Source organism: Lepus europaeus, chromosome 5 (assembly GCF_033115175.1).
Source record: "Lepus europaeus isolate LE1 chromosome 5, mLepTim1.pri, whole genome shotgun sequence".
NCBI lineage: Eukaryota > Metazoa > Chordata > Mammalia > Lagomorpha > Leporidae > Lepus > Lepus europaeus.
Window position 1 is genome coordinate 20,742,476 of NC_084831.1, and position 16,585 is coordinate 20,759,060.

The window sequence follows — 16,585 nt, forward strand, 5'->3', positions numbered from 1 at the left end:
GCTGGGTCAGGCTGAAGCCAGGAGCCTGGAACTCCCTTGGGGTCCCCTACATGAGTGGCAGGGGCCCAAGTGCTTGGGCCATCTTCTGCTCCTTTCTCAAGTGCAATAGCAGGGAGCTGGATCAGAAGCAGAGCAGCCAGGACTCAAACTGGCATTCATATGGGATGCTGGCATTGCAGGCAGCAACTTAACCCACTGTACCACAGTGCCAGCCCACTGTAATTTTATCATAGTGAAGAAATGAAAAAAGAAAACCATATTCCAAATCTCTTCCCCAAGTTCAGTCACCATCACCTCTGGCTAACTAGACTCCTTGTTTCCATTCACCCCCCTTTTTTCATAGAGAAGCCAGGGTGGTCTTTTAAAATACAAAGCCTTCCAACACTCTACAGATTAACGGCCTCCAATGACTTCCTGTCATCCTCAGGTCAAACCAAACTCCTGCTGGCATCACATACGGTGCTGGTTCGAGTCCCAGCTGTTCCATTTCCAACCCAGGTCTCTGCTAATGCGCCTGGAAAAGTAGCAGAAAATGGCCCAAGCACTTGGGCCCCTGCACCCATATGGGAGATCTGGAAGAAGCTCCTGGCTCCTGGCTTTGGCCTGACCCAGCCCTGGCCATTGCAGCCATCTGGGGAGTAAACCAGCAGATGGAAGTCTCTCTCCCTCTCTGTCTCTCTCTCTCTCTCTAACTCTGCCTTCCAAATAAATAATAAAAAAAAAAAAACCTTAAAAACAAATACAAACTCCTTACCATGGTCCATAAAATCCAAGAGGAATTGTCTCTTGGCTGCTTCCCTGGCCCATTTCCCACACTTCCCTTCACCCCCAAAGCCACCCACATTGGTCCTGCTCGTCCTCAGATACACAGACTCATGCATGCTTTTGCACTTCCTGTTCCCTCCATCCTAAACACTCTTGCTCATCTCTTCATGTGGTTGACTCCTTCACCCACCTCCTCCTCCGGGAAGTCTCCCCTAACCATTCTACCTAGAATAGAACTGCTCCCATCCGTCTCTACCCCCTTCCCTTGCCTCATTTTTGGTCTGAGCACTTAGCATCACCTGAAACTACATTACACATTTATTTTCTCAGATATCATCTGTCCCCCCACCCCCACCCCTTAGACTGGAGGCTCCACAGGCACAGGGTTCTGATCATATCCTTTGCTATACTTCCAGGGCCTAGCACTGCGCCTGATACTAGATGTTCAATGCAAGTTTACTGAATAAGTAAAACAGAAATTACATTCCGTTTTTAAAAAGTTCTATGTCTATGTTTGTGGCTGAGTTTCTGTTCATAGTTGCAGAAGCCAGCTGTAGCTCTCCCTTCTTCATCATCCTCCTTAACATGAAGATTTTCTGGAGACTGAGCATAAGGAGAGCAAACACACCGTTGAAGAGTCTACACGGGGAGGGCAAGCATCCCCTCTGAACTTCCGCGATGCCGTAAAACAGCAGGATTTATTCACCCGTTATTATGCTGAGAGAAAGTCATTTTTTTATTAAAAAAATGTTTTTTTGAGAAGCGGAGAGAGAGAGTGAGAGTGAGAGGGTGCTCACATCTTTTGGCCCACTTCCCATATGGTCACAACGGAAGGAGGGGTTGAAGTGAGAGCCAGGTGGGTGACAGGAACCCAATTACTTGAGCCTTCGCCACTGCCTCCAGGGGTCTGTATTTGCTGGAAGCTGGATCAGGAGTGAGAGCTGGGAATTGAACCTGGGACTCTGTCCAGCGTGGGGCACGGGTATCTTAGCCACTAGGCTGAACACCCACTCCTTGCTTTTCTTTTCCTACTCTGAACATTACTACTGAAAATACTCCCACAGTTCCCTCAGGGCACTGCCAACTGCAGCTGCCAAAGACAGGCCAAGAAGGCTTCCTGAAGGAAGGAGGCACACGTTTTCTCTGGACGGACATTCAGCAAACACGGCTGTGAGTTGAGGTCATTTCTGGAAGCCTCGGTCATTGTCCTCACTGTAGTCTCCGGTAGCTGATGACACGGATGAGTAACGTCTCTGGCTCTTCTGCGAAACCACACCCTCCCCTCTGCACCCTGTGGCTCCTGGCCCCTCTGCAGGTGTTTCCTGGACCTCAACCGCCGGGGAGAGTTTCTCTCTCTTCTCCGGAACCTGGTTCTCTTCTCCAGGTTTCCAAGGTAATATTGTTCAGTCTTAGGGCTTTAGATAACCACAGATATGCTGATAACTGTCCTCAAAACTCTGTCTTCATCCCATCCCCTCCTCTTAGAGGCGCACAGAACACTGCCCCTGCCTATGTGGTGTCTCCTGGGTGTCCCCCAAGCATCTAGGACTTATCAGAAGTGGACTCTGGGTTTTGACTCTGACACCTGCCCTTCTAGTCGTCTCTTTTGCTCCTAACGATGCCACCATCCACACAGCTGTCCACATCAACAATTTCTTCCTTTCCTTCACCACCTCTCAAACCCAGTCTTCTCCTAAATCCTGTTGCTCTGCCTCCAAAACTTATCTTGAATCTGCCTACTTCTCCTTTTAACTCTCACCTAGGTGACCGCAACAGCCTCTCAATGACCTCACTGCACCAACTCTGGCTCCTGCGGTCTGTTCTGGAAGCCAGACACACCTTTTAAAAACATAAACCCAATTCGTCTGCCTGAAAGCTGCTAAAGTCTTCTTTCCCATTGTGCTTTGCAAACATCCACATCCTTATCAAGGTCTATTAGTAGGCAGCTGGATTGGAAGTGGAGCAGCCAGGACTCCACACGGGATGCTGGTGCTGCACACTCCAGCTTAACCCACTGCACCAGAGCACCTGCCCCGGTCTGTTTTATTTTTAATGTGTTCAAGTCACACAGCTTATAAGTGGGAAAACTAAGATTCAAAGTCAGGCAGTCTGGCTCCTGAGACTGTATGCTCACCCCCTTAAAAATAATCTGAGGTATGGCCGGCGCCGTGGCTTAACAGGCTAATCCTCCGCCTTGTGGTGCCGGCACACCGGGTTCTAGGCCCGGTTGGGGCGCCGGAGTCTATCCCGGTTGCCCCTCTTCCAGGCCAGCTCTCTGCTATGGCCCGGGAAGGCAGTGGAGGATGGCCCAAGTCCTTGGGCCCTGCACCCCATGGGAGACCAGGAGAAGCACCTGGCTTCGGATCAGCGAGAAGCGCTGGCCGCGGCGGCCATTGGAGGGTGAACCAGCGGCAAAAAGGAAGACCTTTCTCTCTGTCTCTCTCTCTCACTATCCACTCTGCCTGTCAAAATAATAATAATAATAATAATAATCTGAGGTGCAATTAAGCATTTTAAAACAATTCAATGGAGTGAGGACACTCACGCTGCCACGAAGCCATCACCTCTACCTAGTGACAAAACAAAACTCTTATCCATTAAGCAATTTGTCCTCCATGGAGTATTTTTGAGTCTCTCACTGACCAGTGTACGACTGAGGAGAATGAGGCTGGAGTCCCAGGTCACACAGCTAGCGAGGTTCACCCTTCGTTTTCGGACCCCAGAGCCTAAACACCTGATTAGAACATCTTTGGAGGAACCCGCAGAGACAGAGGGCTAGATCCGGGCTTCAAGGAGCACATTTTGTCGAGGGCAGGGCACTAGAATAAGCGCGCCCTGCACAGAACAAAGCGAACGTCGAGGTAAAACTTTAATCAGTACCGTCCAGGCGGTGGGCAGAGCGGGTAACCTCGGCACAGGAGCAGCCAAGGGGCCGCGCTTGGAAAGGTCAGCGCCGTAGGAAGCTCTGCCGACGACCGGACGACCAGGAGCCCCTAGGAGTGCCAAGCTGGGAACCGAATAAAGGCTGGGGCGCCGGGAGGGCGAGGCTTGCCTTCCGGGGCCAGGCCCGGCCGGCAAGCCCTGTGGCTGCTTCAGAGAGCGGAGAAGACAGCAGGAAGCAGGTCAAGGCCATTTGCATGCCCCGCTCGAGGGGGCCTCCAGGGCCCCGGGACGCCTCAGGGCGAAGTCCTGCCCGCGAGGCGCCTGTCATCGCTCTGCAATCCTTGATCCTGCAACGGGAGGGCGCGCTCTGCGTGGCCCCCTCTTCTTCAGGGGTCCGGGACAGAGGACAACCTTCCAAGTCGCCCTCAGGTACTTCTCGCTCGAGTAAGAGGACTGGGCGGGCCCCCGGGCTCCGGTGACCGAGCGCTTCTTCCACGGGCTGCCCATCTTCCGACTCCGGGCGGCGGCGGGCGCTCCAGCTCAACAGCGCTCCGCCCTGGGCCCAGCCACGCCCCACGCGGCCCCGAGGGCAGCTCCATGGAAACCAAAATATCACAACGCCACTTGAGGTATCGCGAGAAGCGCGATCGCGCCCACAGCAGAGGAGAGGCGGAACGAGGGCGGGAACGTAGAGCGAAGTGGGGAGGAGCCCCAGCGCTTCCGAGGTCCCGGTCGGAGACGGTCTCTCCAGGCGGCGCTCCCGCGTGACTGCGCTTTACATAATCGCGGCCTCGCGCGTCACAGTGGCGTACACCAGTTCGTACCGAATCAGAGTCGTCCAGGGCTCCGTGTTCCGCCCCTTCCTGCTTGATTGACGCCTAAGTGAGCCAGTAAACGGGCGTCCAGCGCCGCCGCGCCCGCCCCGGCCCGCCCGCCCGCTCCCGCCCTCCCGCCTGCCGCAACCCACAGCCTGCCGCCGCCGCTGCCGCCGCCGCCAGGTTGTGCCTCAGACTGACAGATAAAGCGGCGGGCCGGGCCGGCGGGGCGGTGAGCACGGCCCGAGCCGGACATGGCGGCGCTCTACGCCTGCACCAAGTGCCACCAGCGCTTCCCCTTCGAGGCGCTGTCTCAGGGGCAGCAGCTGTGCAAGGTGCGCGGGCTGGGGCGGCGGCCGGGAACTGGGAACGCAGGAGGCGCGGCCCGGAGCTCCCGGCGATGTGGGAACGCCCGGCCGGGTTCCCCGGGCAGGGTGTGGTAGGCTCCCCAATTGAGGAGCCGCACGCACTCCGGTGGAGGGCCGGCGGGGCAGTGGGGGCAGTCCCGGGCCGTGTCCAGGCCCCCACGGGTCGGCGTGTCCGGGTGCTTAGCAACCGCAGGGGATTGTTCGCCGACCCGGCGAGGTCGGGGGAGGGCACCGCGCGTTCCCTTGCCAGCGCCGGGGACCCTTGGGGCTGCCTTTCTCGTGGCCGCAGTCTCCCTGATTGTAGGCTGAGGGACCCCCCTGCCCCGCCTGGGACCGAGCTCCGGAGTTGGGAGCTGCCCGGGACAAGAGTCTCGGGCGCCTCTCCTGCGCTTTTGAGCCAGTCTCAGAATCAGAGGTAGCTGCGCTTTATCTTAAAAAGGGAAGAAAAGAAAGCCCCCACAATAGAGTGCACGAAGCGGGGTGACTTTTGAGCATCCAGGTGGTGACCTTCGCTCCTCGCCCTGATCAGTTTTTTGAAGTTGCTTTATCTCATTTCCCGGTTTAAACGAATATAGGTGCTGTTGGACAGTAGTTAAAAGTCCCCCAAACGGCAAAAATGGGATTTTGAGATATCTCCAGATAATCTTAAATTTGTGTCCCTGGCTTGAATAACTCATAATTCTACCGCTTTTGCCCCAGGTGCCCATGACTTTGCCACTTTTGTTTACCATATCTGAGAAAATGCAAATGTATATGGAATCTTAAAGAAGCTTTGTGTATATAAATAGTCATGATTTTAATCTAGCACTTTTATTTCAGAAGTAAACCTGTTCAAAATCGCACGGTGGCGGAAGAACTGGGACTAGAATTCACGGCTCTGGTTCCCAGTGTGGGACTTCTTCATCTGTCTGTTTTACAATTTATGACTAATTCCGTATACGTTCTTACCGAACTCCCACATCAACAGCAGGGCAGCGATGCAAATACTACAGAGGAGAAAAATAAGGCCCAGAAAGTTTAAGTGACTCACTCAAGCATAGTGGCTGTGCTAGGAATAGTACCCAGGTCTTCTACTTCCTGCTGAGGGCTGCTTGCGTTCTTGCCTGCCTTTTACAGTTCTGTCCCCATTTCGTTTCAGGAATGTCGGATTGCACACCCTGTTGTGAAGTGTACCTACTGCAGGACCGAGTACCAGCAGGAGAGGTAGAGTTTTTGTCCACCATGAGAGACCTGAATAGGCTTTTTTTCTTTTAAAATCTGTGACAGCATTTTCTGTATACATCTGAAATCAATTCTGTGGTACACACAGATTCTGCAGTTTCCTGCTAAAGCATATTGAAGGGCATGTAATACCTGTATGAGTATGGTTCTCTGGATACCGTTCACTGTTGCTTATGGTTTTCAAGTTACTTATTTTTCAGACCCTTGCTCATTTTATATTGTGGTTATGATCTTTTTGACACTAAGAAGGCAATGATCCCACAACAATAAAACATGAGTCTCACTTTCTGGGATGTATATTATGCTGATATTGAAGATTGTATCAGCCCAAAGAAGATACTTTTGGAAACGTGACAATCCTGATAAAGGGTTTGCTAGCCCTACCCACATTGGAAAACTCATTTGCTTTTACACTTCCCTTGTGTGAATCTCATTTTTCGAAGTGTGAGAAAGCCTTAGGTGTGAGTGACAGTCTTTTCAATAGCAGCAAGTTAGACTGTTGTGGAACTTTTGTAATTGTAGGTATTCCTGCCTTCAGTAGGTTGGGGCTGTGGTTATATACATAGAAGCCTAACTTTAATCAGCCTCATTTCAACTCTAGTAATATTTCCCCAACATTTGTTTATGGATATTTTCAAACAGCAGATACAGTTGGAAGAGCTGATGAATACCCATAGAGTTACTAGTTAAATCTACAATGTATAAATTTGACTGTATTTGCATCCTCCCATCTTTTCATCTCTGACCCATCAATGCATCAACCCATCTTATTGCTGAAGTACTTTAAGGTCGCAGACATCAATATACCTGATCCCTAAACACTTCAACATGCATATCACTAACTAGAATTAAATGTTTGTACATAGTTCTTTTGTAAAGGCAAAATTTGTGAAAGGGATCTCAAATCTTAAGTACATCAGCTGTTGAGTTTTACAAACAATATACACATCTTTGTCACCCCAAACCCTGTGGGAATTCAGAATGTTCCCATCACTCCGGAGTCTTCTCATGTGCCAACCCAGTCAAGCGCCACACACCGCTTGTTTCCTTCAGGCAGTTATTATTCGGATTTCCATTTCTGCCGTAGATTAGTTTTGTCTGCTCTAAAACTTCCTATCAATGGACTCAAACACAATACACTCTAGAAACTTTCTGTTTTCAGTTTTACGCTTAGATGTGTGAGGCATCTTGAATTGTTTTCTGTGTGTGGTGAGATATGAACTTGGACTCTTAATTTATACCACATACAAATTATTTCAAGATGAGTCACAGAGATAATTTTTCTTTGCGTGTTTTCTGTCAGGAGCACTGGTATATATTGACATGGACCATGATCCTTTCATCATAAATCCAGCTTTCATCCTAAATCCAAAGTGTTGCTCAATGACACAGACTCACTGATGCTAGTCTTCTTTCCAGATGTTTTCCTCAGCCAACTGTACTACTTGTATTGCCTTGTTAGAGTGGCAGAAAATTGTCCTGCAAAAATTTTTTTTCCAGTATCTCAATTGTATTTAAATATTGTCTGTGTTAGCTTTATGAATACATTGCATTTAAATGCATTTCATTTAAATATGATTAAATTGCATGTAAATATTTCTGTTAACTTTATGATTACATTCATAGAAATTATATGGGAAAGTAATCACAAAACAGACTAGATTTTTATGTGATTTTATTTTTAGCCCTCAGAGTATTGTTTTAACTGTTCATGTACCCCAAACATTCATTTGTATTTCCCTTTTTGAAGGGTTAGACTTTATTTAAAGATAACTTTTTTTCTAGGCAGCTCTGTTAGTTAGGCACTTATATGATATTATGACTTCTGGGTCTTCACAAGGCAACAAATATTTTTATTTTTTTCAGTGAAATTGGAAATATTACTGAGTGTTTGGTCATAGCATCTTCTCACCTTCGGGATTTTTATAGGCTTTTACTTATGGAGGAGAACACAAAGTAGGGTCAACATGGATAGAATCAGAATTTATATCCAAATGCACAAACTTCATTCCTCATCTCTAACTTCTCAACTCTTCATTTGAACTGAGGAAAGTTAGTTTATTTTCTGCTAGTCCATTGCAATCTAACATAATATTTTGAGGGTCTTCTCCTTATAAATTTTATTATATTTAAGAATCCTTGGAGTTGTCATAATCAGAAGTGATTCATGCTTCATTTTAACCAAAATATTGTCTTATTTGAGATAATAAAATTAAAAACTGCATAATAATTAAAAGCTTTATTGGGCAGATACTTAAACTCCGGTAACTGAATGTCTAGACTATTTCACCTTGGCCCTTAGCAGTAAGCAAACTCCTTGGGCTTAAGGAGGAATCGATTTTTAGATGTTCTAAGAAAAGTCTTGTGTCTCTTTCTCCTTTAACAGTAAAACCAATACAATATGCAAGAAATGTGCTCAGAATGTGCAGTTGTATGGAACGGTAAGTAGGATTTTTCTAAACCTCACAGTGGGTACTTGGGTCTCATGGAAGCTTAACCTTCTGTGGACTATTAACGTCATCACAATTGTCTCATCTGAAGAACTAGTTATATTAATATATTTAATAATACAGCTTTCTAACTTAGCTAATATACTTATTGTTAAGGAGTTCTATGTTTATTTGCCACTTTGGGATTATGATTCTAAGTTTCATTGAGAGGCGTCAGTGACCTGTGGAAAGAAAAGGAGAAAGGTAAACGCTGAGACTTTGTTTGGTAACAGTTGACTGTTGAATTTGATTTAAGTTTTTTTTCTCTTAATGTTAGAGTTTATGATACTGTGTCCTTGCAGGGCTTCTCAACGTGTTTATACACTGATATGTTTTATACCATGATAATGGCAAAGAAGTCTTTTCAGAAACTTAGAAGTACTTGCTGATTTATTTTATGAATTTTTCATAAAGTCTCAGCATACATCCTAATAGGTTTTTGTTATTTTTTCATTTATTTATTTAAAATCAACAGTCCTATGTAGAAAACTGCTTTATGTAGTGTTAAGAATTGGGCTTCACTTGATCAATACAAAAACAAATTTATGAAGTTGGGAATACATTTTTGCCATGATTACTGGGTTACACAGTGGGAATTGTTGCTTTAAAAAATGAGCTAGTATTTTATGATATACTTACTTGACCCTTTTTTTCCTTCTTTAAGCCCAAACCGTGTCAGTATTGTAACATAATTGCAGCATTTATTGGCAATAAATGCCAACGCTGTACAAATTCAGAGAAGAAGTATGGACCGCCATATTCTTGTGAACAGTGCAAGCAGCAGTGTGCGTTTGACAGGAAAGATGATAGAAAGAAGGTAAATACCCATGTTTCTCTTGAATTTTTTTTTCTTTCAGAGAAATTCAAATGGACCAATTATGTTAAGAAAAATGTAACAGAGTTCTCAGTTCCTTTGCTGGTTCTGTTATTGCAGAAGATATTTAGATAATTTTTTCCTGAATATTTTCTAACATTTATATTCCAACATTTGATGAAAATCTGAATTACAGAGATCAATATCCCACATAAGCAAAGCAGGTCTTGACAAGATTCTATAGAACTCTGTAAAGAAGAGATTGTGACTTAAGATAGAGTGGTATGACTGGTTTTACCCTGTGGGTCTTTAAATGTTCCTGGTTTTTTTTTTTTTTTTACTTTTTGACAGGCAGAGTGGACAGTGAGAGAGAGAGAGACAGAGAGAAAGGTCTTCCTTTTTGCCGTTAGTTCACCCTCCAATGGCCGCTGCGGCTGGCGCACCGCGCTGCTTATCCTGGTCTCCCATGGGGTGCAGGGCCCAAGCACTTGGGCCATCCTCCACTGCACTCCCTGGCCACAGCAGAGAGCTGGCCTGGAAGAGGGGCAATCGGGACAGAATCCGGCGCCCCGACCGGGACTAGAACCTGGTGTTCCGGCGCCGCTAGGCGGAGGATTAGCCTAGTGAGCCGCGGCGCCGGCCAAAGTCTTTTTTTTTTTTATCATCCCACCTTGGTTTCCAGATGCACTTGACATAAAATGCATGCCCTTCCATGCCTTCAGGACCCACACCTGGCTCTCAGCCTCTTCGTCTGTCACTCTTCCTCCTCCCCACCTTGTTATATCCATGCTGGCAACCTGTTGGTCCTTCAGCCATGCCAGTCTCTTAGCCACCTTTGTGCCAGCTGTCCTTTTGTCTGGTGCGCCTTCTCCAGTGTCGTTAGTGGTTCTTCATGTCAGGTCTCAGTCAGATGCCCCTCATCACAGAGACCTTGACTCAGTCCCTCTCAGTCCCTCTTTGCCGTGTCACCCAGTTTTACTGCCTTCGTGGCATATTGTTGAAAGGTTATCGTGTTTATTTGCTCACGTTTGTCCATCCACACTGGAACATGAGGTCTTTGTCCATTTTCTTCTCTGCTATATATTTTCAACAGTCTAGCACATACAAGTTGCTCAATAAATATTTGTTGACTGAGATTTAGTTCAGAAACTTTTCAATGTTCAGAGACGCTTTTAGGGGTGCTTAAGCACTTAAAGAGTAACTCTTGATAACCAAATTCATTGGTGTACAGTGGAAGGATATAACCTTCCAGTGCCCAGAATACTCCTGCCTGCCAAGTAGGACACCTCTTCCCTGATCAAGATAATGGAGAAGCTGCATTAGTAATCAGGAATTAGCAGCCCCCAGGTCCTATTCCACGCCTGGGGCTGGTGAAGTGATCTAGGCAAGTTACTTTTGCTCTCATGCATCAGTTTCTTCAAATTTCCCAATAATACTAACAGTAGCTACCTCACAGGAGTAGAAAGAGATTTATTTTTTAATTTATTTTTTAAGATTTATTTATTTATTTGAAAGAGTTACGCAGAGAGAGAGAGAGGGGTCTTCCATCCATGGGTTCACTCCCCAATTGGCCACAATGGCTGGAGCTGCGCTGATCCAAGCCAAGAGCCAGGAGCTTCTTCTGGGTCTCTCACTTGGGCCATCTTTCACTGCTTTCCCAGGCCATAGCAGAGAGCTGGATGGGAAGTGGAGCAGCCGGGACTTGAACCAACGTCCATATGGGATGCTGGTACTGCAGGCAGTGGCTTTCCCTGTTGTGCCACAATGCCAGCCCCAGGAAGATATTTTATTGAGAAAGATCTAGACCCATAAAAAAATTCTGAACCTGGCACATCCTGTGACTCCATAAATGGTTCCTGTATTATTACTAACTGAATAGCTAATTTTATTAGTCTGGTTATACTGGAATTCCTTAAGTTTCTGCTTCATTAATTAATTCTATTTAGGGTTTGGGTGTCTTTACACATCTTTAATCATATGCTCATAGACTTTAGGAGAGGAAGGCTAAGCTTAGGGATTTAAGAGTGAGTGATCTAGACTCAGTGTGTGAGTTGGAATCCTGTGTCTGTCACTTATGAGCTGTGGACAAGTTAATTTCTCAGTGCTTCACTTTCCTCATCTATGAATGGAAATGATCAGACCTCAGCATTGTTCCAAAGACTGAGTTGTTAAGTGTAAAACCCTTAGAATGGAACCTGGTACGTAAAGGTATGCAGTCAGCCTTATCTATCATTATTTGTTTTTGATAGTTAAGTTCTTTTTTTAAAAAACATTTATTTATCCAAAAGACCAAAAACAAAAGAGGAAGAGACTGAGAGAGAGAGATCTTCTATATGCTGATTCACTCCTCAAATAGCCACAACAGCCAGGGCTGGGCCAGGGCAAAGCCAGGAACCCAGAACTTCATCCGGATCTCCCATGTGGGTGGCAGAGGCCCAAAGACTTGGGCTGTCTTCTGTTGCCTTCCCAGGAGCATTAGCAGGGAACTGGGCCATCAGCATCACGAGTGGCAGTGTAACCCCCTGTGCCACAACATTGTCCCCTTGAGAGTTAGATTCTCAGAGGATGATTGTTTATTTGTAGTTTATTTTTAAAGCAGAGACCTGAAATATGAGTAAAATATCCTGTGGTTCTGTGTGCGTGCTTTCTTTTCAGTGGTGCTGCCTTGTTTTTGTTGTAAGCTGCTTTGTGAGTGCTCTTTCCTGAGCAAGGTCTTCAGGAGTGTTTCCCAGTCAGGCCTTCAGGCATATCCCACATTCATGAAATGAAGCAGATTGAAGTTCAGCTTATATATTCAATTAGCAAATAATTAAATGTCAATCAGATACTGGACATTGTTATAGATACTAGAAATAAACAAGTGAAATAAACCGATGAGATCCTTCTCTCACTTTTTTTTTTTTTAAGATTTATTTATTTGAAAATCAGAGTGACAGAGAAAGAGGTTCACTCCCCAAGTGCCTGCGACAGCTGAGGCTGGGTCAAGCCAAATCCAAGAGCCAGGAACCCTATCTGGGTCTTCCACATGGGTGTCAGGAAGCAAAGAACTTGGGCTATCATCAGCATTACAGGTGTATTAGTAGGAAGCTGAATTAGAAGTGGAGGCAGGACTTGGTCCCAGGCACTCCGGTGTGGCATGTGGGTGTCCCAAACAACAGCTGTGACACAAAGCCTGTCCCCTCACAGATCTTACATCTATATATTGTGAGAGAGAGAGAGAGAGATGGAAGAAGTCCAAGAAAAAAATGAAATGAAGACTGGTGCCGCTGCTCACTGGGCTGATTCTTCGCCTGCGGCACCAGCACTCCTGGTTCTAGTCCCGGTCGGGGCACCGGATTCTGTCCCGGTTGCTCCTCTTCCAGGCCAGCTCTCTGCTCTGGCCCAGGAGGGCAGTGGAGGATGGCCCAAGTACTTGGGCCCTGCACCTGCATGGGAGACCAGGAGGAGGCGCCTGGCTCCTGGCTTCAGATTGGCGCAGCGCGCCGGCTGTAACAGCCATTTGGGGGGTGAACCAACAGGAGGAAGACCTAAAATTAAAAAAAATAAAAAGAAAAATATTAAAAAATGAAGACAAATTGTAGATATAAGTGCTATGAAGAAATAGAATGCTCAGTGGAGAGTGGTGATGTGGCAATCAGCAGAGAAGATAACATTTGTGTTGAAACTAGAATGAGAAGGGAGGCTCTGTGGGAAGCCCTGGAGGGCAAAGCTTCCAGGAGGAGGGAAGGGCTGTGATAAGACCCTAAGGCACAGAACAACAGAGAGAATGTAGAGTGAACAGGTGGAGAGAAAGGAAAGGAAGTTCTGGATGCAGGTAGGGGCTATGTATGCACAGGAGATGGCAAAACAACAACAAAAAAAGTTTGTATTTTAATACTAGATTTGATGAGAAAATGTTGGATTTTGAGGAGATGATATGATCAGATTTACATAAAAGGAAGCTCTCTGGCAGTTAATGTGGAAGCAGTTTATCGGGACCTGGGAGTGGAAGTAGTTCTTAAGAGTAGTGGGATAAGGACTTGATTAGGACAGAACTGTGATTTAGAAAGTGAATGGATTCAAATTCATGGGCCTCTTGCTGATAGGTCAGGCATTGCAGAGCAAAGAAGTTTTTGCTGACAAGATAAACTCTTTGGGTAAATGATGCTAAGCCCATCTCTGTTCAAGATAGGACACAAGATCTAATTTTAAGAGTAAGAATTGAAAACCATGAAATGTTTTAAAATGCTAGCGCTTTCCCTCTCTATCCTGGGTAATTCCACCAGCCCTGTTGCCCTGCCTTCTGTAGTAGACTGCCCCGCAAATTGCTTTGCAATCTGAGGGTTGTTTTTTTTAAAGAGTTGTTTGTTTATTTGAAAGGTAGAATGACAGAGGGAGCGGTATCTTCCATCTCCTGATTTTTTTTTTTCCCCTAAATGACCAAAACAGCCATCTGGGCCAGGCTGAAGTCAGGAAGCAAGGACTCATCCAGGTCCCCCGTGTGGGTAGCAGGGCTCCAGGTACTTGGGCCGTCTTCTGCTGCCTTCCCAGGCACAGTAGCAGGAAGCTGGAAGTAGCAGGAAGCTCCTTCACTTCAGAAAGTGAAGTAACGAGGATTTGAATTGGCTCCCCAATACGAAATGCAGTGGTCGTGAGCAGTGACTTACTCCACTGCACCACAGTGCTGGCCCCTGCAGTTTGAATGTTGCTCAAAGGCGCCTCAGCTGTGGAGGGGTGTGGAAGCCCCTGCCTTTCTAGCCTCCCGCCGTGCTACCTGACTTAGTGCTGCTTCTGCCCAAAGGAATCAACCTTACGTGATCTAAATAGTTGCACAGTGAGGCATGACCAGGGACAGGCACCCTGGAAGCTACTCACCCATTGATCTTTTTCTGGGGACATTCTTTACGTATCAGAGAAGGTATCCAGTAAGCCATTTTGTGAGCCATTTTTAAGGTATTAAACTGAAGTCTGGAAATGAGTGTTTGGCCTAGTGATTAAACAGCCGGTAAGGTACCCACATCCCATATCTGGAGTACCTAGGTTTGATGCCTGCCCCCGACTCCTGACTCCAGCTTCCTGCTAACGTAGACCCTGGGAGACAGCCCTGATGGCTCCAGTGATTGAGTTCCTGCCACCTATGTGAGACCCGGTTTGAGCTACTGGCTCTGGCTTTGGCCCCTCCCCCTATCTGGTCATTGTGGGCATTTGGAGAATGAAATAGTAGATACGAGCTAGGGAGGGTGCACTTGTTTCTCTCTTTCTCTCTCTTTGCTTCTCAACTAAATAAAAATGAACAACAACAACAAAAAAAAACTGAAGCAGAGGGGAGGTGGCTTGGGGAGGTATTGCCTAAAAGATACAAAGTTTCAGTTAACCCAGAGGAGAAAGTTCCAGAGATCTATTATACAGCATGGTGACTGTAGTTCATAACAGTGTACTGTATTCTTGAATACTGCTAAGATAGTAGATGTCAAGTGTTCTTACCACAAAAAAAAAAAAAGGTGTGAGGTAATACGCATGTTAATTAGCTTGATTAAGCCATTCACACTATACATATTTCAAAACCACATGTTGTACATGATAAATACATATGTTTTTATTTGTCAGTTAGAAAAACCCTGAAGTAGAGACTTTATGTTACCTCATTTGTCTTCTCCCTGTTGTTTTCTTTAATGAGCACCGTGGAGATGTACTTGTGCCTTTTCCAATTCTTATGGGAACATTACTCTGGTCTGTGTTGCAGAAAAACAAAAAGATACATCCAATTAGCAGCTGGTATTTAAGCAACGTGTGCATGCCCAGCACTGTGAAGTGCTTTACCTATATTATATCATTAAATCCTTGCTGCAGCCCTCTGTGACTTGCCCCTGGTCACACGGCTCTAAGAGGCAGCGCTGGGACTAGCCTGGAGGTTCTTCTCCCACTGTCCACATTCTTAGCCACCGCACTACACTCCCTCAGCTTCATCTTGGTCTCCTGGTGTTTCAGGTAGATGGCAAATTGCTGTGCTGGCTGTGTACACTTTCGTACAAACGGGTCCTGCAGAAGACCAAAGAGCAGAGGAAGCATCTGAGCAGCTCTTCTCGGTCTGGCCACCAGGAGAAGGAGCAGTACAGCCGCTTGAGTGGCGGTGGCCATTACAACAGGTAACTACCAGATGCCTGAGACAGGCCCAGAGGTGCTGGTAAGTCCGGTGAGACCCAGCGGTCATGGAGTTCACCAGCTCGTATGCATTCTCTTACTTTTTCTTGAAATGCTGGCTGGTCGGAAGAACCTCATTGTCATGTTTTGTGATTCGTATATCTTCCAAAAGCCAGAGAGGTTTCCATAGGTGTCAGGGTGTCCTCACTTTGTATTGTGTCTGAGTTTTACAGAACTTAACTCTGTCTTCACATGTAGTGTCTTACGTTGACAGTGGCTTATGCTGAGGAATGCACTTTTCTATTTAAAAAAATTTTTGTTTTAAAATTTATTTTCATTTTATTTGAAAGGCAGAGAGAGAGAGGGAGAGAGAGCACTTCCCTGTATTGGTTCATTTCCCACATGGGCGGCAAGGACCCAACCAATTGAGCCATCATCTGCTGCCTTCCAGGATGTACGTTAGCAGGAAGCTGGATCAAAAGTGCTGGGCCTGAAACCAGGCACTCTGATCGAGGACGCACACATCCTAAGCACTGTCTTAACTGCTGTACCAAACGTCTGCCATAGCATACAGTTTTTTAAATGCTAGGAGGTTGATAGATGTTCTCGGTTTGCCCTGCTGGGATCCAGTTAAGATGTCTTATTGTTTCTTCATCTTCCTTTCAGAGTATCTGTAATATTGTTAAGAGTTCTGGCTCTGGATTGAATCCTGACTCTACCAACTTCTCTATGGGGATCTTGGGCAGGTTTTGTCATCTGTAACATGAGGGAAATAATAGTATTACTTCATGAGGCTGTTATGAAGATAAATTACATAGTACCTGGTGATTAGTTTTATAGCTAGCATATAGGGTGTATGCAATCAATTTTAGTTATTTTTTGTTGTTACCATTAAGAGTGTTCATTGAGCAGACATTAAGGCCTCTCACAGGCCAGGGACTCTACTGGGAATGCAGAGAGGAATAACACAGTCCTGCTGTTCCCCAAGAGTGTGCAGTCTGGTCGGAAAGACAGACCTGTAATCAAATCTTTGCAGTATGATATGAGAGGCGCACAGTGGAAACTTGTCAAGATAGAGGCGTGAGAGGCAGGAGTAATTAACTGCCTTGG

The 16,585-nt window shown here is 46.2% G+C and overlaps 1 protein-coding gene across 2 annotated transcripts in view; it reads left to right on the forward strand.

Annotated features, from left to right (window-relative positions):
* Positions 1–4,630: 4,630 nt before the first annotated feature.
* The window catches only part of FAM76A (family with sequence similarity 76 member A), a 32,623-nt gene continuing 20,668 nt past the window's right edge, over positions 4,631–16,585 (forward strand). For both annotated transcript variants that reach the window (XM_062190743.1, XM_062190744.1), the window contains exons 1-5: positions 4,631–4,798; positions 5,970–6,034; positions 8,439–8,493; positions 9,206–9,358; positions 15,323–15,480. In XM_062190743.1, coding sequence (XP_062046727.1) covers positions 4,718–4,798; positions 5,970–6,034; positions 8,439–8,493; positions 9,206–9,358; positions 15,323–15,480 — 512 coding nt within the window. In that variant the 5' untranslated portion in view covers positions 4,631–4,717. The remainder of the gene's footprint in view (positions 4,799–5,969; positions 6,035–8,438; positions 8,494–9,205; positions 9,359–15,322; positions 15,481–16,585) is intronic.